General features: G+C 41.8%; 1 protein-coding gene across 1 annotated transcript in view; it reads right to left on the bottom strand.

Annotated features, from left to right (window-relative positions):
• Positions 1–17,749: 17,749 nt before the first annotated feature.
• The window catches only part of SLC16A9 (solute carrier family 16 member 9), a 47,892-nt gene continuing 41,225 nt past the window's right edge, over positions 17,750–24,416 (bottom strand). Inside the window, exons 6-7 of the mRNA XM_040362038.1 lie at positions 21,697–22,575; positions 17,750–18,736 (exon numbers count right to left, since the gene is read on the bottom strand). Of these exons, the coding sequence (XP_040217972.1) occupies positions 18,558–18,736; positions 21,697–22,575 (1,058 nt within the window). The 3' untranslated portion in view covers positions 17,750–18,557. The remainder of the gene's footprint in view (positions 18,737–21,696; positions 22,576–24,416) is intronic.

Here is a 24,416-nt window from a genome sequence, read left to right as displayed (position 1 = left end):
CCCTAAATCAAGGTGGACAAAAAACTCAGAGAGATTGGAAAATCAATGCACACTGGTGTGAGTTAATAAAGAAGTCGGATGAAGTTCTGCCTAAATTGAAGGAATTTGTAGATATCAATGAAGGCACCACGGGCACTGGGATACTATGGGACACCCTGAAGGCGTACCTTCGAGGTGTCCTGATTCAGCAGATAGCAAAATTTAACAAAAAAGCAAGAGAGGCGGAGGAAAAATCCCGTAGAGAGGTATTAGAGGCAGAAAATAATTACGTGGGGGACCCAACGCCGAAGGGAAAGAAAATATGGCTTGAAAAACAACAAGTGTATAAGTCGGTAATTACAAGGGAAGTAGAGACCAGACGACTTTTCCTGCGACAATCCTCATTTGCAGAAGGGGAAGGTGTTGGAAGGATGTTGGCGCAGGTGGTAAAGTCTAATTCTTCCTCCTCCGGCGTTCGGTCCATCAGATTAACAAGTGGCGCGATAACCTCAGACACCCCAGAGATAGTGCAGACTTTTTGGGCATACTATCAAAAATTGTACACTACACAAAAAAGGGGAATGGAGAAAGAAATGGAGGACTTCCTGGAGAGACTAGAGATCCCGCTTATAACCCAATTAGAAAGGGAAGAATTAGAAAACCCAATAACACTTGGGGAGTTACAGTTGGCAGTAGCAGGTATGGCGAACCAAAAGTCGCCAGGACCAGATGGGCTCCCAGTGGAAATGTACAAATATTATGGAGATATATTGTTACCCGAGCTTATAAAAACATTAAATGGAGCGGCCATAGAAGGTAAACTCCCTGCTTCAATGCTGGAAGCAACTGTTATAATTATACCAAAAGATGGGAAAGATCCCCTGGACCCTGTGGCATATAGACCTATATCCCTTCTGTGCTCTGACGCTAAAATTATAGCAAAGGTCTTGGCAACAAGGCTTAACAGGGTTATTTCAAAATTAATTCACCCAGATCAGACGGGGTTTATAGCTAATAGATCTACCAGTATGAACATCAGGAGGACATTTCTAAATTTACAAACCCCAACACAGAATGAGGGAGCAAGGGCCGTACTGTCACTGGATGTGACCAAAGCCTTTGACAGCGTAGAATGGGGGTATATTTGGAGGGTGCTGGATAAATTTGGGTTTGGCCCGATATTTTCAGGGTGGATAAAAATGCTCTACGATAATCCTAGTGCTAAGTTAAAAATAAATAATGAACTCTCAAAAAAAATTGTCCTCGAGAGGGGGACGAGACAGGGGTGCCCTTTGTCACCCCTGCTCTTCGCCCTAGCGATGGAACCTTTGGCAATTGCTATTAGGTCAAATATCGAGATATCCGGATTCCAGAGAATGACGGGAGAAGAAAAAATCGCGCTTTATGCCGATGACATCCTGCTCTTCCTGGGAGACACGGAACAATCTCTGACAAAAGCAATGAGCTTGGTGGAGGAGTTCGGGAGTTTCTCGGGATTAGAAATAAACTGGGGGAAGTCCGAGCTACTGCCGATAGATCCACTTGGAGAAACGGCGATACGAGGATTGCCACAGTTAACAGTGGTGGACACAATGAGATATTTGGGGGTATTGGTGACGAAAAATCCTAATCAATACATTCATAAAAATCTTATCCCCCTACTTGCTAAGTTCAAACAAAAAATTTATATTTGGAAACGTCTCCATTTGTCAGTGGCGGGTAGATGTAGCTTAATCAAAATGATTTGGCAACCACAACTCTTATATGTAATGCACAATTCCCCAATATGGATTAGTAAAAAATGGTTCAATAAAATTGAATCCCTTTTTAGGGAGCTAATTTGGAAAGGGGGACAGGCCAGGATACGTCTTCGCACATTGCAACTCCCGGTGGGGGAGGGAGGACTTGCAGTGCCCCAACCCGAGATTTATTATCTTTCTGCACAACTGCAACAAATAGGGGGAGGTAATATCCCAGGAGGAGGTACCCCTAATGGGATGATAATGATGAATGGGGTTACTCATGACACTATCTTTGAAGCACTAGAGGCTGATTCCTTTAGTTAGTTGCAGTTGTTGCACAACTGCAACAAATAGGGGGAGGTAATATCCCAGGAGGAGGTACCCCTAATGGGATGATAATGATGAATGGGGTTACTCATGACACTATCTTTGAAGCACTAGAGGCTGATTCCTTTAGTTATAGGAATCCAACAATAAAAATGATAACTAAAATATGGAAATCGGTTAAAAAATTGATGGGTTATACCGGGTTTTCTGAACTCTCCCCACTGTGGAATAACAACAAATTGAAGGAAGTCCTCCAGATAGGAAAGGTCAGAGCATGGGAAATAAATGGTATTAAAAGGTTGAAACAACTGTATAAAGAGGATAAATATAGGAAATTTCAGGATTTAAGAGAGGAATTTAAGATACCTCAATATTCATTTTTTACTTATATACAGGTGGGGCATGCCCTTGAAGCCCAGTTTAGGACACAAACTCTAGTGTGGTGTGAAATGCCTCTTTTCCAAGATCTAGGCAAGGTAGGACCAACTAAGGGACTTATCTCTGAATTATACAAACAGATAGGTAAAAAGGCTAATATGGGCCTGCATCTTCTAAAAACAAAAGAGAAATGGGAGGAGGACCTGGGGGAAGTGACACAGGATCAGTGGCGGAGGGTCCTGGAGATGGGGCCGAAAGTTTCGGTCTCACCCCCACAGAGGCTCTCCCATTTGATGCTGGTGAATCGAGCTTATTATACACCTAAACGTCTGTTCAACTTCGGGAGAAGAACAGATGATAAATGTCCTAGATGCCAGGGGACTGGAGACCTAGTACACATGGTGTGGCGATGCCCAAAGTTGTTTCGTTATTGGGAAGGAGTGATAAATGTCATAGGGGAGACACATTTGGTATACCTCTGGAGGCGGAAGCCACACTATGTGTACTGGGATATAGAAGGGAACGGAATGAGAAGAAAAGCACCACAGTTGCATTACTGAGATGTCTATTCCAAGCCAGGAAATTAATAATGTCAAGATGGCAGGCGATAACACCTCCAACAATAAGAGAATGGGTGGGAGCAGTAAACGAGACGATATGTAAAGAAAGAGCAGTTTATACAAAAAGAGGTAACCTTAAGGAGTTTGAGGAGATGTGGAGACCTTGGTTGGAAGAGAAGGACCTGCCTCTTTAGTGGGTAAGAAATATAACTGGGATGAGGTAGAAATAAAACAACTCCCAAAAATAAAGCCAGATATGTGCCATTTCAGGAAAGTTGGGGCTGGCCTTGAAACCCCATTAGGGGAGAGAGGAAAACGGAGGGAGGGTCCAGGTATATAAAGCTAAGGACGAAGATATTAGGTACTAACCATACCGTGAACAGGTATAAGAACAGTTCCTCTGACTAATGGGGATGATCTGAGCATTTTATCTTTTTCTTTTTTTTTCTCCCATCCCTCATTTTTGTTTCCTTTCTATTGGATGTTGCTTTCCCTTCCCTTCACATAAATAAGATAATCAATGTATATACTTAACTTTTATACCAGCTGTATTGTATACTAAGATTAAGTAACAAATAAGAAATGATGTCGGTTCTTGGAACTTTTTTATGAAAGATTTGTTTAAATAATTAAATGTGTATAAAAAAAAAGACCAATAAAGAATGAAATTTAAAAAAAAATATTTTTTTACAATACATAAAATCATGACAATCTACTAAAAAACAATATAAAATTATGCAGATATGGTTGGTGTTAATCTGATACTTTCATTTCCGTCAACAAGAATGCTTGGTGTAGTCATCTCAACATGTTTTGCCTTGTAAATGGCTTCATCAGCAGAACAATCACTACAACACATAAGCTGAAACAAAAACATAGGTAAAAAATAATAACTAAATGCGGTAAATCTTACAAAGACAACATTGTTATAAGTTTGATGAAAGGCATCTCACTAATATATATCGTATACACAGACCATAAGTGATAAAACGGCAGGGATACAAAAATACCCCCTTTAAATCAAGTGCTCCATGAGTCCAGGGTGGTATTATTTGGCTATAGGAGGGACACAGGGATATACAATTTCTAATACATTGGTCCCCGGACTTTAAATGAGGCACATCACATAAAAAATATGATGTAGTTGGTACACATGACTACAAATGTTACTGTTCAATAAATAAACACAATAAAATCCAACTAAAAAGGATGATGATGAGCTGATTCATAGTATGTAATAAATAAACATTGTGATATTAATACATTGCTGGTCATAATATTCATAGTATTATTTTACTAATATTAATGCATGATTGTATAAGAGATTGCAATCATGGATTTGTTGCATCCCAGAACTCAACATGTTTCATGGATTACTGGCCACTTCCTCGGGAGTAGATGCAAGGTACTTACAGTATCTATAAAATATGAATAGATAGCAAGATATTAATATCACATAAGTAAATAGATGGTTCCCAAAATATAATGGATAGCCTAACTACTTTAGTTAGCAATCAACTCAGAATAAAACCAGCAGCATAGGGGCCAGAATGTACTCGGGACGTCTATCCCAGGAGCTGTTGCAGTATAACCCACAGAGACTAAAGGACAAATGGAAGCCAGATCGAGCGCTAGTCAAGTACAGATACATGTGTTATGGTTCATGATGGCACCAACAGTGAATACCGACAAATTCTGTGGGAAAGGTTAAAAAATTACTAAATACAATAAAATAAGAGTATTGGAATTCATATCCCTAAAACGTTTGGCAGGTGACTAATGTGCAGATGAAAAAAATAATCTGTGATCAATAATGTGCAATTAAAAGTAAAGTGCCTTAGAAAGGAGAAAAGGTAAAAGTAGGGGCAATGTGGGACTAAACCCAAAGGAAATAACCAGGGAATATATCAATCAAATAAAGAAAATTGAGTACTGTCCGTGGAATTAAAAATCACAGACAGTTCTCAATTGTCTCTGTCGTAAGTGCACTAATACGGCTAAAATCACTTCAAATAAAAAAAATCTAATACAAAATCACAAAGAGAATTAGTGCCATAATAGTCTTACATGCTGGAACTAAGGGTCCAAAAGGCATTCCAAAATAGCCCACACAAAGGGGGGTCAAAGAAAGAAATTCACTCCATCTGCCATTACCATTTATAACAAATGGCCAGCTGTGGGTCGCTCCCAAGTAGACAACACTTGTAGAGGGGAGGCACCCTCACCAACCGGCATAAGACGCTGGGGCAAGATGGCGCAGCAAACATCAGCCCCACATGACAGCATCAAGATGGCCGAACGCGCATCAGCGCCATGACACTACATGTGGTGACAGCACACATCGAGGGTGAGGGTATGGTGCGAATGTACAGCGGGAAATTCCCTGCCCGCACCCCGAATGGTGACAGGGGCTGGTGGAGGAGAACAAGCCCACACTGTGCATCACAGCTCCCAGGAAAGAAGAGCCCCAGCAACCATACCAACCCAAAAGAACCACTAAGGAAAAAGGTTACAAAAACAATTACGAGATCTCATGATAAATCCATATAATAGTTGTACCACCAAAATGTACATGGTGCAACAAACCACTGGGGGACCAAGGTGTCTTCCACCCAATTACACACATAAATAAATGAGATATTTACAAAAATGACGGCGCATGCACATAGACAACGACGCAGGCGCACTTAAGCAACAGTGATCGTGCTGTTCCTAAAGGAGGCCGTGCACATGCGTGGGAGTGACATCATTGCGGCTCCGGCGCCGGAGCCATGATACCCAGAAGTAACTCCCGGGAGAGATGTCGGCCGCACGAGCGGTGTACGAGGACAGCTGCGGGGGCTTCGATCTGAGGTGAGTATTACATAATGAGTTAGTATGCAATGCATACTAGCTCATTATGTCTTTGCAGGTGGTGTCTTTTTTTTGTAAAATTGGGTTTACAACCACTTTAAGCTTTGACAATAAAACCTGGACGCTGATTGGCTACTATGCACACCTGCACCAAATTTCGCACTCTCAAGTTTTAGTAAATCAGCCCCATTGTGAACCTTTAGCAGGGCTTGGTAGATGAGCGCAGAGGACCAGACCAGACCATACCCTAGCTCTAGTAGATTATCATGTTTCCATATATTGTGGAATATATGAATAAACTTTCTGTGTACATTTATGTATGTTTTGGTGGCTGGCATCTGAAAAATCTGAATGGGACACAATGGCAAAAAAAATAAACCTGATGGGTCATAACATATATCCACAATTTAAAATGTTTTCAGTTCTACATCTTTCTATAAAGATTTTTCATATTCCCCTCCACATCTCACCCATTCTACTCCTTGGGCCAGATTCACAGTGAGAGTACGCCGGCGTATATACTGATACGCCGGCGTACTTTCAAATTTGCCGCGTCGTATCTTTATTTTGAATTCTCAAACAAAGATACAATGGCATTTGGCTAAGTTCCGACAGGCGTACGGCTTCGTAGGCCTTCGGATCTTAGGATACAATACTTTGGCGCCCGCTGGGTGGAGTTTGCGTCGTTTTCCGCGTCGGTTATGCTAATTAGATGTTTACGACGATCCACGAAGCTACGCGCGCTTGTCCCATTCTCTTACGCCGGCTTTTCCCGTCGTAAAGTTACGCATGCTATTTCAATGGCTTATATTTAGACTAGCCATGTTAAAGTATGGCCGTCGTTCCCGCTTCAAATTTTGAATTTTTTTTTTGCGTAAGTCGTACGGGAATAAGAAAGGACGTAACGCACGTCGCCGTTCAAAAAATTACGTCGGTGCGACGTCATTTCGCGCAAAGCACGGCGGGAAATTACAAAACGAAGCATGCGCAGTACGTTCGGCGCGGGAACGCGCCTAATTTAAATGATACACGCCCCATTTGAATTAGGCGGGCTTGCGCCGGACGGATTTACGTTACGCCGCCGCAAGTTTACAGGCAAGTGCTTTGTGAATCAAGCACTTGCGCTGATGGGATACGTTACGCCGCCGGAATTCTACGTGAATCTGGCCCCTTATGTTTAAGTTTTTAATTCTAATGCCAGACCACGTGTAAAGACATTGCTTGTGCCTGTCTGTACCATGTCCATATCTTGTTATGTCTCTTTGCCTCCAAAATCAACGTCAGCAATGTGAACGATAAAAAAAACATGTTCTCAGTTTGTACAGATTGTGATTTATATGACTTTATAAATGGTTCACATATTTTATTTTCTGTGTGTGTATTCTAGCAAAAAAAAAAGTGAACAAAAGAAGTAATGAACATATTTTCTTTCAACAATCTAATGGAGCCATGTGGGGGTGGGGGGGGGGGGGGCAGGTCAAAATGGCTGTATTTTTTATTTATTTTTTGCATGATTTTTTTTTTTTTTTTATTGCCATAATGACAGATATTACAAAATGCAGAAACATAAAAGAAAATATTTTGTATAAGAATTGTTGTCGCGAAATCATAAAAAAAATAATAATGCAGGATGAACAATGGTTCATGTCTTGTCTTCCTTGCTTTGCACAACAAACATGTGAAGCTTATGTAAAGTGAATGTCAGGATTTTCTGTCTCAGTTCTATTTAAACATCTGTTTATCACTAATCCATTCTAACAGAAACAATCATTTATGATTTCATTAATCATTTAAAAAAAAAAAAAGTCCTAAGGAATTTGCCACAAACTACCATAAAAACAACTACAAATAATTTGCTACAAACTATCATGTAATAATCTAAAGAAATACACATTTCACCAACACCATGGGGATTATTTACGAAAGGCATATCAATTTTGCACTACAAGTGCAGACTACGGGCCAGATCCACGTACCCTGGCGCATATTTCCGTCGGGCGTAGCGTATCTAAGATACACTACGCCGCCGAAACGTACTTTTTTTTTTAAATCCTCAAAGAATGCGCGCCGTAAGTTACGGCGGCGTACTGTATCTTTGGCGGCGTAAGGGCGCGCAATTCAAATCGATGTGATGGGGGCGTGTTTTATGTAAATACGTTGTGACCCGACGTAAACAACGTTTTTTTTTAACGGCGCATGCGCCGTCCGTGGGGGTATCCCAGTGCGCATGCTCGAAATTAAACCGGAATGCTTACGACGGTGACGTCATTCTACGCAAATTCCTATTCGTGAACGACTTACGCAAACGACGTAAAAAATTAAAAATTCAACGCGGGAACGACGGCCATACTTAACATTGAGTACGCCTCATATAGCAGGGGTAACTATACGCCGGAAAAAGCCGAACGCAAACGACGTAAAAAAATGCGCCGGCCGGACGTACGTTCGTGGATCGCCGTATCTAGCTAATTTGCATACTCGACGCGAAATTCGACGGAAACGCCACCTAGCGGCCGCCGGAAAAATGCACCTAAGATCCGACGGCGTACTAAGACGTACGCCTGTCGGATCGAGCCCAGATGCAGTCGTATCTTATTTTGTAGATACAAAACAAAGATACGACGCGGGAACTTTGAAATTACGCGGCGTATCAATAGATACGCCGGCGTAATTCTTCTGTGGATCTGGCCCTACAAGTGCAAACTACAAGTGCAGACTACAAGTGCAAACTACAAGTGCAAACTACAAGTGCAAAGTTCACTTGAAATGGCACTGAAAGTGCACTTGGAAGTGCAGTCGCTGTAAATCTGAGGGGTAGATTTACTAAGGGCAAATCCACTTTGCACTACAAGTGCACTGGACTGGAAGTGCAGTCGCTTTAGATCTGACGGGAAGATCTGAAATGAAGGGAAGCTCTGCTGATTTTATTATCCAATCATGTGCAAGCTAAAATGCTGTTTTTTATTCTCCTTGCATGTCCCCCTCGGATCTACAGCGACTGCACTTCCAAGTGCACTTTCAGTGCAATTTAAAGTGTACTTTGCACTTGTAATTTTGCACTTGTAGTTTGTACTTGTAGTGCAAAGTGGATTTTCCTTTCGTAAATAACCCCCATGTCTGCTGCTTTCTCAATCTAGCCACTGGCTGGCACTAACTACTAAATTACGTCTAAATCTGTCAAGGTTTTGTTATTATAAAGATAACTTTTCTCCAGTGTTTTTATCTATCCTTAGATTTACTTTAACTTTCTATGTGCTGTCAGAGGACATTGACACTCAGCAGTGTCTTACCCTGCAATTCGACCTGGCCAATTATGGCGCTTTAAACTTTTACACCAACTGCCCTCTTACTATATTTTGACTATCTCTTAACAATTTGGCCTAAGCACTGGTCATAGCTGCTGCTCTTTGTTCCTGCAGTGGCATGCACCCGGCTACCCAGCAAGAAGTCTAGGGAATTTATGATCACATTTCTTTCTTGCTGATCTGTCTGACATTATGTTAACAAAATGTGCAGTTTTATTATCCTGGCAAAATTAACCACTTCCCGCCCGGGAAGTGGTTCTGACATCCTGACTGGACGTCTATTGACGTCCTGCAGGATAAAATGCCGGCGCGCGCCCGTGGGGGTGCGCAGCGCGGCGATCGGTGATGCGGGGTGTCAATCTGACACCCTGCATCTCCGATCCCGTTAAAGAGCCTATGGCGGAGGCTCTTTACCACGTGATCAGCCGTGTCCAAACACTTTTTGCTACAGGAAGCCTATAATAAGGGTTACCCGTAGCTACCCTGGATATCTCCTAAGCTTTGAACGGTTTAGGAAATATCCCCTGTATTTGCATGTGCCGACGTATTCGGCACATGCACACTGAAACAATGGCACAGAGTAGATGCGACTAATGACACAGATGATACTGATGAGGCTTCAAAATCTCCTTCTAACTGATTACCTCCTGGTGTAATATGCTTCTGGTGTGAATATTTTTGACGTGTCCTACCCATGCATGTACTGGCCATCGGAACTACCAGTGGGCTGGTCTACAATGACAGCTCCAGGTCTCTGCACTCTGCTCCTTATTAGAGTATAAGCGAGGGCCTGCTCCAATCCTCCCACACATCCACAGCCAATCAGCAGGCAGTGTAACCCTCCCCAGCCCGCCAAATTTGAATACACAGGTGCTGGAGTGGGGCTAAATGGGGGTGCAAGGAAGGAGAAACACACAGTATCTGAAGCTGATGAGATACAAGAAGGTATGACCACAGCTACAGCAAAACCAGTCCTGCGGCACACAGAGCGCAAGCTGAATGGGAACAAGATCGTGGGACTCGGGAGCAATGTCACATGTATACAATTTCTTACAGAAATCTATGCCTTCAAGCAGGACTGATCTGTCCCCTCTTCTCCCTCTCTCCCTCTAGTCTTGCTCTGTACTTTTTTTTAAAATTATAGCTACCTTTCCTGCACACTGCTTTAACACACTGATAAGATCTGCTTGGCATTCTCTGTCCAGTGACAGTGTGACACATGGCTGGCTGTTAACCATTTCAGCTTCTTTTCAGTTGTTTAGCCAAAGCTCTGTGTGTGCTGCAGGGTTTGTGTGTGTCAGGGCTGGGCTCAGCTCTTCCTTCTCTGAAATGGCCCCTCAGCTGTCGGCTAATTGCCAGCTCCTATTTCTTCACAGTGACTCACCTGTTGATGATCCTGCTCGTCAGTCCTGCCTACTTAAGCCTTCCAGTTCAATTGCTCTCTGCCTTCACTTTGGTCAACATCACAGAGACTATCTCCTGCATTTCTTTTGAAGACTTGTTTGGCTGACGTTCCTTCTGGCTCCTGATCCCGCTTGCTGTTCTACATGTCCTTCCCTGGCTCTCTGACATTTGGCTTGGCTGACTATCCGATCCGGTTCCTGTACTCTGGCTATGTTTTGACTACGTTTACTCTGTTTATCTTTGTATTATTATTATTAAACAAGTGTGATTTAACTGTACTTCTGTCTCGGTATGATTCATGGTTTCTGACAGTATGTGTTTTTTGGAAGGATTTACTGCTATTTAAAACTAGAAATTTCACAGATCCATTAACTGTTTACTGTCCTTTACTAATCCTGACCAGTTCACTGTTTGTAAGACCATTTGTATTTTGGGGGGAAGCTCTGCTGATTTTATCATCCAATCATGTGCAAGCTTAAATGCGGTTTTTTATTTTCCTTGCATGTCCCCCTCGGATCTACAGCGACTGCACTTGAAAGTGCAATTTCAGTGCACTTTCAAGTGCACTTGTAGTGCAAAGTGGATTTGCCTTTGCCTGAATGTCACTGGCAGGGAAAGAGTTAACACTAAGGGGCGATCAACGGGTTAAATGTGTTACCTAGGGAGTGTTTCTAACTGTGGGGGGTGGGACTGCCTGGAGGAGGAGACCAATTGCTGTTCCTAATCAAAAGGAACGGCTGATCTATCTTTCCTCCCCTAACAGAACGGAGATCTCTGTTCTGTCAGGAGCGATCGCGGGTGTCAGGCGGGCATCGTGGGTCGATGGCGGGCATCGCACCTGCCGGCCACGCGCATCGGCGCCAGCACGTGCACGCCCCCTAGAGCTCTTAATGCATCCGACGCACAGTTACGGCGATTCACCCAGGGGAGCCAACCTGCCGCAATATATCCGCGCCGACTGGTCCTTAAGTGGTTAAAGTAAACCTCTCAAATCTATAATGGTGGTGAACAAGGTGCAGTGCTCCAGTGATGGCATCTAACAGCGCCCAGACAACCTTTTAGATGGCTTCTTGAGTGCCTTGGCTATTCAGATATGCAAGTTTTATATGGTAGAGTCACCTCCTGCCTTACATTCGCATTGGCCCATCACTATAGGACGTGGCTTTACTGATCAGTAGAAAGGTGCCAGAAGTCGAAGGGGGTGAGCATCTCTTATTATTACAAGGAAAGTTAACATTTGCATAATTGAAGACTTTGTGGGTTTAAGACCACCCGGGCACCCTAGAAGACATCTCAAAGTACATGTAAGGACAAATAAACCCTCTAGTAGCATGTTACACCCTCTAGTAGCATGCTACTGACAACAACTCCAAGCAAATATAGAAAAAACTGATGTACATCCTCAAAAGTGTCATTGCCAGTCCTTATATCAACTTGAACCATATGTGGCAGGTAAATAGTTTTTATTTGTGCAGCTGTGTTATTTGATTGAAGTTGATGTTTAACACCTACACTGCATGATTCATTGCATAAAATCTCAATTAGGTTGATGACACATAGGAGTTTATTTACTAAAACTGGATAGTGCAAACATTGGTACAGCTATGCATGGCAGCCAATCAGAATCTAACTTTAGCTTAATTCAGCTCGTTTGATTAACCTTTGACAAAAAAAACTGAAAGCTGACTGGTTTCTATGCAGAGCTGTACCAGATATTGCACTCTCCCGTTTTAGTAAATCAATCCCATAGCAATAACAGCCTAAAAAGCCACTCTCTATATCTCTTGTGAAACTAGTAGGTGCCTCTAGTGAAAGATTTCTCTTCAAGGCATCTTGACTTTGCCATAGTTCTGTGAGATAAACGGTATGTACAGCGGAAAAAAAAACCGCATACTGTACATGTCGGCAGTATGCTGGTTGGAATGGCATATAATTGTTTTAGGGTAAACCTCCGCTTTAAATATCTTAATGTGGTTTTCTGGTCTAATTTCTGGGTGTCTCACTTTTTCTGAGGGATTTTTTTATGTAATACATTGGGGGTTATTTACTAAAGGCAAATTTACTTTGCACTACAAGTGCACTGCAAGTGTACTTGGAAGTGCAGTTACTGCAAATCCGAGGGGAACATGCAAGGAAAATAAAAACAGCATTTAAGCTTGCACATGATTGGATGATAAAATCAGCAGAGCTTCCCCTCATTTCAGAACTACCCCTCAGATCTACAGCGACTGCACCTCCAAGTGCACGTTCAGTGCAATTTCAAGTGCACTTGTAGTGCAAAGTAAATTTGCCTTTAGTAAATAACCCCAATGTATTACATAAAAAAAATCCCTCAGAAAAAGTGAGACACCCAGAAATTAGACCAGAAAACCACATTAAGATATTGATATTGATATTGAGATAAAGAATTCCATTCTTAATATTGGAGTCCCCAAGCAATATAAACCTACACATTCACATTAATGTTCATGCTGCTATGGTATAAACCACCCCTTTTCACTTCCTACATATTTACTATTTTATATTTAAGTGTTATCTTACACAGAAGATTTGAAAGAAGACACACAGACACAACGTCTTTATTTAAAAACTTTATTTGTTTAATCTATATCACATTAACACTTTCAAACATAATGAGTTCCGCTCTGAGCTGTCTAGGTTAGCCTAATCTTTAAATGTCAATTCCACCAAACAGTATATATCAGCTTTGCGTGGGCACTGGTAAAGAATCATGATCCAGTGGGAATATTAGGAGCGTGCCATACACAGCGATGAATCATATCTTTAAAAATGGCCAGATTAGTACACCTTACAAAGGTCTTAACCATTTACATGCAAACATATATTTACCCATTTGTACAAAAATTACCTATATACAAGGTCACAAATAAAAAGACATACTAACAAATATCACTATATAAATTACATACAAATCATAAACTTTGAAGAGCTAGTTGTACTTTTAAAGTGTAGTCTCTATAACAGACCAGAAATAAAGATAGATTAGAGAGTGGTATTAACAAAGGTTCAGTCCAAAAGATGTAAGGCACTGTACATTCATAATGATTTTATGGCATGAATAAGTACGTATACCTACCAAGGTAAATTGTATTATATTTATTTTTGTTATTAGACCCTGAATTTTTTTTCTGGGTCTGGACAGTAATGAGAATATTTTATGTGTGACCTATACATATAAGGCAGTTGCAAAGCAATAATGGGTTGTAGTGGTCACATGTCACCACGTGTCATCACATTCCTACTGCACCTCTGCACTTTGCATATGTTATACAATCTTATAATGTTGAGTATTGGGCACAGATTGTGTTTTTCACTGTAAATTTCAGGTCAGTGATCAGATCTGGCTCTATACCAGTGGTTCTCAAGCTTACTAGTGCAGTGACCCCTTGATAAAATTTCCCAAGTTGTGGGGACCCCTAACAGTAAAATTATCTTCATAGCGTGGCGCTCCCTGAGTCCCCTCCACTCGTACAGTATTAAAACCTCATATGGTACATTTTAGGATGTTCCCCTCTTTCTCTTTGTTCTCTTTTCTTTCCCTTGTATCTCTCTCTATCCTAATTTCTTATTTTTTTCACCCATCCCTCTCTTTTTTTGTCTTCCTCAACCTTTTTTTCCCTCCCTTCCATGTATTCTCTATTTTTATTCATTCTTTTACTCCTTAGTGGGGGGGGGGGGGGATGGGATGAGTGGCAATGCTGGGGGGAGTTCTGTTCAGCCAACTTAGATGCTCTTGATCAAGGTCATCTGCTGATCTGAGAATTGTAGTGGGGATTTTTAATGGCAACTATAATCACAGGTAGTGTTACTCACTGTGTCTCTGACTTTGTGGTGTCTCGTAGCAGTGACACCTATGCTGAAATCAGGAGATAGGGTCTCCTCCAGCCCCTCCCACCTCACATTCCTTACCAGTCAACTTACCTCTAGTCTCTGCCCCCCAGTCATGCTGTGAACTGAATGTGCGGCTGTAAAGAGGCTGAGTGGGTGGCCGTGGGCTGCAGGAACAGCCCAGCTGGGCGGCCACAGGCTCCAGGGACAACCATGCTGGGCAGCCACAAAACAGTTGGGAGAGTGGTGCGGGAACAGCCCAGGATTCGGTGACCCCTGGCAAATCATCATTTGACCCCCGAGGGGGTCCCAACCCCCAGGTTGAGAACCACTGCTCTATACCCTCTTCCAACTGTGTCAGGTTACCCCATGTTTGGACTATATTTTTAGTATAATATATACATTTATGTTATTGGTATTTTGAGATAAAGGAGGGGGTAGCCATCTAGAAAATGTATTACAATATATTAGAATGTAGAGTCTGTTTTTGTGTAGCATTTACTTAGAAGGGTGTGTAGCAGTGTGAAGAGGGTTGATTTAGAATACTGGTCACAGCTGCCCCTACAATGAAAGGACTGCTATAAGTCTAATGTTTAGGTGATAACAAATGCACACTGTCCATAAGTCTTTTTTATCAATGTTCTTGCAACTGTTATTTTGTGCCAAATAATAGATAGATAGACATGTCGACTCTTAAAAAAGGGTCTTCTGAAGTTACCAACACCTCCTATAAGTGCTCTCAAGCAAATGTTGGTAGTAGTAGCGTAATGTATCGTATTAGCTATCAGTTAATGCGGAAAGCTTGGAGTTTACAGCTGGCTACACAATTATACAATTTTCCTTTAAGTTTACCAAAACCCATATAATATAAGGTCAAACCTAAACACTTTTAAATTGTATGCAATCAGGCAGGCCCTTGCACTACATAGTTGAAGGTAAATCTAAAGGAAATTGAACAAAACAAATTGTAACATGTGTAGCTAGCTTAAGTGATACTCTTTATTTGCCTAAACATCTTATGTCCTAGTCAATTAGCCCAATAAGCTCTGGTTACTATAAAAATATCCTATTTACAAAAAAAATACTATTTATGTCAAGAAACATAGCTGCATTTCATTAATGATTGTATTTCATTTTGTTTCTCAGGTACACAGACATTTCAAAAGGACTCGCACTTCAAGTGAGGATTTTTTTTTAATCTTTAACTCAATAACTCCATAACACTTCTAAACGGATTCCTCTCTCTCTCTCTCTCTATAGCCTAACCTTTACAACCAGCCTTTACCATCCAAGTGTGTCAAGAAAAACATATTTTTTTGGGTATATATGTTTCATTGTTCCTTCTTGTAACTGTGTATACATATGTGGGTTCCACAACCATTTCTAGAAGGGTAGATAGCTTGAAAAAGGCATCTAAGTTATTCAGATTTTTTTTTATCGTTAATCGTTTAAAGTAGCTGCTAATGGGTATCACTTAAAGCGGATGTGCCACGGGAAAAATATATTAAAAGCCAGCAGCTACAAATACTGCAGCTGCTGACTTTTAATATTAGGACACTTACCTGTCCTGGAGTCCAGCGCCGATCGCAGCAGATGACGAGCCGATCGCTCGTCACCCTGCTGCTCCCCCCTCCATCCTCGGTGAGGGAACCAGGAAGTGAAGCGCTCCGGCTTCACTGCCCGGTTCCCTACGGCGCATGCGCGAGTCGCGCTGCGCCCGCCGATTGGCTCCCGCTGTGTGCTGGGAGCCGAGTGTTCCCAGCATACAACGGGGGACGGACGGGAAGGAAGGAAAAAACCCGTCCTTTGCCCGTATCGTAGGGCCGGAAGTGGGTGCAGATACCTGTCTGTAGACAGGTATCTGCACCCCCCTCCCCCCTGAAAGGTGTCAAATGTGACACCGGAGGGGGGGAGGGTTCCGATCAGCGGGACTCCACTTTAGAGTGGAGATCCGCTTTAACTACAAACTTTCTGCATAAAACCAATTTTTAAACAATAAAGTAAAAGAACATGTGCTACATAAACACTGTTTTTGACTCAAAAGTGCATTTGCTGGTTAAGCTGGCCATACACTCAGTTTGCGGGCTGAACAAAAGGAATCCAATAGATTCCTCCATCCACACTATACAGCAGGGATGGATGACAATTTCTTCCTGGACATTGTATTCTGACAACTGGCCACTGTGGTTGTCAGAATACACAAACAGTGCCTGCATCTAATTGGACGCAGGCACTATTCAGGTGACAATTTTCTACCCAGCTCCATCAACAAAAGTTGAATGAACAATCAACATTTGTCAAGCCGGGTGGTGCTAACAGGAGCACAGCATTTAGCCAAAAGTTTGAGCTGTATGTGACAATCTTTAGTCTTGACCAAAAGAACACCAGGTGTAGCCTTTCCAGTTACATTTATAAAAATGTCAGCATAAACTGAAATCTATTAAAATACCACCAACCACAAAGGACTGGTATACTTCCCAGCATAAGATAATTGTACATTAATAAAGGGAAAGTACCATATATTGCATTTCCCTCAGGGAATAAAATTCTGTTTGTTGTGTGGTAAAACATATGTATGACATATTACTACAAGTACATTCCTATCACTAATAGGTGTAGCTGAAAACTGGTTATCAGATCCACTGAGTCTTTTTCAGCTATAAGAATAACATTGCCCACGGAAGAATCTAAGTGAAAAAATAAAAGCAAGCTCTGATAGTATGTTGAAAAACTGTGAAAGTAATGTATGTGAGAATGATAAGATAGTATCTCAGAACTCTGACATATTTTGGCAGGGAGCTCTGAGGCCTCGTACACACGACCGAGGAACTCGTCGTAAATGAAACATCGTTTTCCTCGACGAGTTCCTTGTCAGGCTTGTAGAGAAACTTGACAAGCTTTCTTTGCGTACACACTGTCAAGACCAAATCTCCTCGTTCCCAAACGCGGTGACGTACAACACATACAATGGCTGGGGAAGTTCGATTCCACTGGCACAACCCTTGGGGCTGCTTTTGCTAATCTCATGTTACTGCGTGTTAAGTAAAAGTTTGGTCGGAGACAGTTTGCACTTTTCAGTCTGTTACAGCGTGAAAAAGTTGTCATCTCCATTACAAATGCTACTTTTACTCCCGTCTCATACTTTATTCTGAGCATGCAAGGGTTTCTTAGCATACACACGCTCGAGTTTCTCATCGAAAACCAGCCCGACGAGGAACACGACAAGGAAATTGAGACTCCCGACGAGAAAAAAGAGAACTTGTTCTCTTTTTTTCTCGTCGAGTTCCTCGACAGTTTCCTCGATAAAAAACGTACACACGACTGTTTTTCTCAGCAAAAAAGCTCTGCCACCAAGTTTCTTGATGGATTCTGTCGAGTTTCTTGGTCGTGTGTACAAGGCCTAAGAAGATTATTGCAGATACCTGATATACAGTAAATAAGGTGTTTTTTAGGTGGTCCCTGGCCTCAGACCTTTTCTGAGAGTTTAGAAAAATGTTAGTCCAAAAGGGCAGACATGATTCAGATAGTACTGACATGAATTTTCTTTCTTCTCATCTATAAAATATTTGTATTGCATCACAAATTAAAAAGAAAAAATGTCAGCATTTAATCCAAGGAGTGGCAGGAATTAAGATAAAAGTATGGTACTGGTTAAATATAAACATTTCCTGAGAAGATGCCTTCTGAGATAGAGGCATAAGTATTTCAAGCTGAGAAAACACTGTATTGATTTTTTCGTTTTTATCTAAATAAACTGTCATGATGTATTGCAGGAAAAGCACAACAATCTGTTGTATATAAAAAGCACCAACAATCCCAGATGTTTGCTAGCTCTCTGTTGCAATGTCTACCCCATAACCTTCGCAGCCTTCCTTTTTTTTGTGGAACTGCCACAGAGCATTATAGCAAACAGTCTGCTCCTCAATTCCTATGCTCGTGGACTATGGTGGTGGTTTCCTGACATCACCTGATGCCTGCAGCAGGATCTGTAATCAGAATTTAGCTAAAAAAAAGGCACAAGCTGGGGCAGTCATAGAAATCTTGCTTGTCCAGGCACACAGGTAAAAAAAATCCTATAGATGCTAATACAGTAGTACGAGGCCAGCATGAAGGTATATTAGCACTAATTCTTTAACAATAAGACATTGTTCTTCAGTCCGTCAGGCAGTTGCAGCTACTTTATAAGAGTAACTCTTTGAAAACGGCTCTGACTTATTTGTTCCACAGTTCTTCCAACATGGCAGTGCCACAAGCAACAAGGAAAGTCCACCCAAAAGAACAGAAATGCCGCAAAAGAAAAAGGCAATATCATACGTCCCGGTCCAGTCAAAGAACCAACCTAAAAAAAAGATAATAATTGTAAGCAAATCATTAATAAAATAATAATAACAATTAATAACCCAGAATAAAATATAAGGATGTTATAAGGAGCAACTTGGCCATTTCACATTATTAACCTACAGAATCTACCTCTTTAGTGTTACTATTGTGACATTACATGGAATATATCTTCCTTTGGCAAATTGTTTTTCACTTTTTATGTGAAATCAATCCCCATTATGTAAACAATTTGAATTATATACAGTCGGCACTTTAAGTCCCTTTCTCACGGGCGGTCTGATCAGGTCTGCCTTTTGGTTTTAATGTTAGTCTAGGGCAGTGGCCTTCAAACTGCGATGGGGCACGATTCCTTTCATTGATACCAATAATGGGGCACAATTCCATCCATTGACATCAACAAAATGCCACTATTCCTCCCACTGACATCAATGATGGGGCACTATTCCTTCTACTGACATCAACAATAATGCACTAGTCCTCCCACTGTCACCAAAGATAGGGCAATGTTTACTCTCACTGGATGTCAGGATATTTTCTACTTCCAATGGCCCTAGTCTGGCCCCCCTAAAGTCTGAAGGACAGTAAGCTGGCTCTTTGTTTAGAAAATGTGGAGACTCTGGCAGCTGGATGCAACTTCTGAGTCTGTCCAGGGCCAAAAAAAAAAAATTGAAAAGGTCTGTGACCTAAACATGACAAAACAGAGGTAACTGGATGAACATAAACACAAGTCTGTTTACGCCCAACTGCCTATGGATTGAATCTAGGTCAGGAAGACTCCAGTTTTTAATGCAGCAAAAAAATTCAGACATGTTTGTCAGAAAAATAACTTCTGTTCTACTCTGATTCGGCTATGGATCTTGTTACAGCTGTAGATCTTGCCCTATCTGGTCATCTGCTGATCGGACCAGATAGGGCCTGTCTGAAGGGGACCCAAGTGGAAAAAAAAGGACAATTCTGTGTTAGAAAAACTATTAAAAAGCGTCCTTTCAAAGAATATTCACTGTTGTTTATCTAATACACAGTGTCCAAAGCTTTCCTGCTTCCACCATAGTGTAAATCTTCAGAAACACTGTAGGATAAACAGAAAGCATACCAGCATTGTGTGACACCTTCATAAAACAATTATTTTTAAAATGGCATAGGCCGGTACTCACAAACATCTCTTTATAAACTTATCTTGTCAATTAAAAACATCTAGTAAAACAGCCGTTTAACTTTTGGTGCATTGAAAAAATCTCTGTAACTGAACCTGTTTGCGCAGCTTGTAGCCCCCATCTTCGCATGTTACCACTGACCAGTTTCAAGGGCAAACCCTCTTCATTAGAGCGCTGATGTTTATTTAGAGATGTTTGTGAGTACCAGTCTATATAATTTAAAAGAGAAGCTACGTTTTTTTTTGGAACTAAGGCTGAGAACGGAGTGATCAAACACCGCTGATCACTCAGTTCTCAGTGCTCTGTGAGCAGAGAGCTGGTGACTGTCAGTCACTGACACCAACAATGGGGCATAATTCTTTCCACTGACAACAAAAATGGGGCACTATTCATCCCACTAACACCAACTATTTCTCCCCCTTTTAACAAAGATCGGACATTGTTTACTCCCACTGGGCACAGTCCAGCCCCCCTAAAGTCTGAAGAACAGTAAACTGGCCCTTGTCCCTGCCTTACAGAACAAATTGTACCAAATTTACAGCTGTCCGTACACACGATTGGAATTTCCGACAACAAAACCTTGGATTTTTTTCCGACGGAATGTTGGCTCAAACTTGAGTTGCATACACACGGTCACACAAATGTTGTCTGAAATTCCAACCGTCCAGAATGCTGTGACGTACAGCACTAAGACGAGCCGAGATAAATGAAGTTCAATGATTCCGAGCATGCGTCGAATTGATTCCGAGCATGCGTAAGATTTTTGTGCGTCAGAATTGCATACAGAAGATCGGAATTTCCGACAAGAACTTTTGTTGTCGGAAAAATTGAGAACCAGCTCTCAAACATTAGTTGTCGGAATATCCGACAGCAAATGTCCGATGAGCATACACACGGTCCGAATATCTGACTGAAAGCTCACATCGAACATGTGTTGTCGAAAATTCTGATCGTGTGTACATAGCATACGTGTGACCTCAAATAGCAACATATATATATATATATATATATATATATATATATATATATATATATATATATATATATATATATATATATATATGCCAAAGTCCATTATTAAAGGTGTGACAACAGGAATCCAGATCTATGAGATCCATGTCAAAAATAAGAATGTAAATCCCACGAAAGTAGAAGCATCTGTTTTTCATTAAATATTGAGAGTATGTGACAATTATCCTTAAAGGGTTAGTAAAGGAAACATTTTTTTTTCCTTTAAAATAACAAACATGTTATACTTTCCTCCACTGTGCAGTTCGTTTTGCACAGAGTGGCCCCGATCCACGTCTTCTGGGGTCCCTCGGCGGCTGTCTCTGGTCCTCCCTGCAAGTACTGACCACAGTCATGCGAGAGAGCTCGCATGGTGGTGAGTAATTGCAGGCGAGCGGCCATAGCAGCTCGCTGTATCACTCGGCCCCGCCCCTCGGCACGCCGCGTCACTGGATGTGATTGACAGCAGCGCCAGCCAATGGCTGCGCTGCTCTCAATCCATCCGCTCTAGCCAATCAGCGGCCAGGCTGAGCGTCGAAGAGGATCTCGGGAACCGAGTGCGGGACTTTCGAGGGGTCAGGTAAGTATAACGGGGGCTCAGGGGAGGCCGGCAGCATCAGATATTTTTTCACCTTAATGCATAGATTGCATTAAGGTGAAAAAATGTTTTACAACTCCTTTAATTTTGTGTTGAGACTTTTTTTATATACTGTAAACAATCTTCCCCATAAGAAAGGTGAAGTCTATATAACTATTTAGTGAGTGGTTAACAATAATAGCAGCTGAAATATCTTACCAACTATAGGTGGTCCAAAGCAATTTCCGACACCCGCAAAGAACATCAGTATCCCATAGGCGTGAGTGAGTTTATCTAGGCCAACAGTATTTGTTGTTACGTATGGAAATATTGACCAATTGCCAGTAAAAAATCCTACTGTGCCAGCAATAATAGCCAGGGTGGCATATGTCTTGGCAAAAGGGACTGCAAGTACAGCCAAGCCTGTTGCCCCTATAGTAAAGACGTAGAGATATAAAGAATTTATCCACTTAAAATCAGCCAGGATACCTAAGATGAGCTTGCCGATGGCCATCATGATACCAAGGATGAAAACTAGGGGCACTGCCATCTCTTCTTTACTAATATTGGCACTTTTGGCTACATCTTCCAAAAGAAATCCTGGAGGAAACCCCCCTATGTCAAACAGCAGAATGTTTATGAAAAGAGCGGCAAACACTTTGTTTTTGAACAGGTTTTGCGTTTCCTCCCAATAATCCAGGTAGCTGTGGAACTTGTTTTTAATGAACTGTTTGCAGCTTTGTTTCTCTGCAGTTCCATGGTTGATGTTAACCATTTCTATATCGAGCTGAGTTTTTCTAGTCTTAGTATCTTGAGATTTGCAGTTCCCATTTAATGTATGGGATTTCGCAAGCATCCCCAGCTGTTCCTCAGTGTCGAGTTCTTTTTCATGATAAATGAGGTAGGTATCTGGAATTTTCTCTATGTCTGCTTTCTCTGGTCTATTGCTTGATACTTCTGGTAAGGGCCTCATCAGAATTCCACATGCCAATATATTCAATGACAGAGCCCCAATAATCAGCAAACAGCCATCGATTCCATAGAAAGATATCAACTCTTTCTGCAGACTTGCATATATAAAGGTTCCAACGCTAGAACCTGTAAAGTGTAAATACAAATAATTATGTACAAATAATGTTTTTTTACCATGTGTATATGTACCATATTTACATTCAAGCTTAAGCACAAAGACTCAAGGAGGCAGGGATGGACTGGCCATTGGGACTACAGGGAGTCTCCCGGTGGGCCGATGGCTCAGTGGGCCGGCTTCAGTGACAGCAGAACGCCGCCCCCCCTCCGCTCCTCTGTCTCTCCCTTCCCGCAGCGCTCACCTCCTCTTCCTCCCCGCAGCGCTCACCTGGGGGGAACAGAGAAACAGGGGGGACGACAGAGGAGCATGGGGGGAGGGGACAGACAGCTGACTCAACAGCTATGGCCTGGGAGTTTCTCACTTCTGTCTAATCTTGTCCCATAAGGGGGGCACCGAACTGATTATTTTCCCCGGGTGAAATAATGTCTAGCTTCCCCACTGGTACTGCCTATAAGAGTACCAGTACCAACCATTCTATTCTAATAAAGTAGAATGGCTAGTGGTTAGTGAAGGGGGTGAGGGGGCTTGGGTGGCCGGGGTGGGGGGGTGCGGGAGTTGTCCGGCCGCCATGGGAGAGGCCTGTCAAAGTGGGCCAGTCTGGATGAAGTCCAGGGCCAAATTTTTGTCCCAGTCCAGCCCCGCAAGGAGGTCTCATAAATGATAGTCAGAAAAATAACCACTGTGCCTGTTCTGAATTATTAGTCTATCCCTGAACTTAACCACTCAAGAATTGGAAGGATTTAATGACCAGGCCATTTTTTTGCAATACGGCACTGCGTCGCTTTAACTGACAATTGTGACGCTGTACCCAAATAAAATTGATGTATTTTATTTTCCACAAATAGAGCTTTATTTTGGCGGTATATGATCACCTCTGCGGTTTTTATTTTTTGCGCTATAAAGAAAAAAAGAGCAACAATTTAGAAAAACAATATTTGATACTTTTTGCTATAATAAATATCCCCCCAAAAAAGGAAAAAAATAAATGTACTTATCAGTTTAGGCCAATATATATTCTTCTACATATTCTTGGTAAAAAAAAATCACAATAAGCGTATATTGATTTGCGAAAAAGTTATAGCGTCTACAAAAAAAGGAATAGATTTTTGTCATTTTTATGGCATTTTTATTATTATTATTTTCTTTACTAGTAATGTGATCTGTGATTTTTTTGCTATAAAAATGCACGGATTACTGTGTAAATGTCACTGGTAGGGAAGGGGTTAACACTATGGGGTTACCAAGGCGTTAAATGTGTTCCCTCATGTGTGTTTCTAACTGTGGGGGGATGTGACTGACTAAAGGAGGAGACATATCGCTGTTCCTGATTAGTAGGAACAAACATTGTCTCTCCTCTCCTGTCAGAACATGGATTTGTGTGTTTACACACAAACAAATCCACGTTCTGGCTCTCGTGCCCGCGATCGCATGTGGCCGGCCACGGGCATCATGTCTTCTGCTGTGCAGCGGGCGCGCGCCTCCGGCCGTGCATGTGCGCCTGCCATAGCTGTTTAAAGGGCCGATGTACAGCTACGGCGATTTACGGAAAGGAGCCGACCTGCCGCAGTATAATTGCTTCCGGGTCCCATGCTGCCAGACTACTGTATTCTAAACACAGGAGATTAGACACTCAGCACAGGCACCATTCAGATGATAATTTGGATTTTCTAAATGAATGCAAAGTGTTCTCTAATTGGACCAGGAGAAGAGGCAGACAGAAATGTCGCACTGGGTCAATTTAACTATGAAAAATATACCATAGCTGGTAAGAAAAAAAAAACATTTGCAGTTGTGGATAGTTTTGAAGGGGTAGGACCCCTTAGGTTTTAAAGTGATATTAAAGTCTAAT

This window comes from Rana temporaria, chromosome 8, assembly GCF_905171775.1.
Source record: "Rana temporaria chromosome 8, aRanTem1.1, whole genome shotgun sequence".
Taxonomy (NCBI): domain Eukaryota; kingdom Metazoa; phylum Chordata; class Amphibia; order Anura; family Ranidae; genus Rana; species Rana temporaria.
Note: the sequence above shows the minus strand (reverse complement) of the source record. Positions and strands in the feature narration are given on the sequence as shown.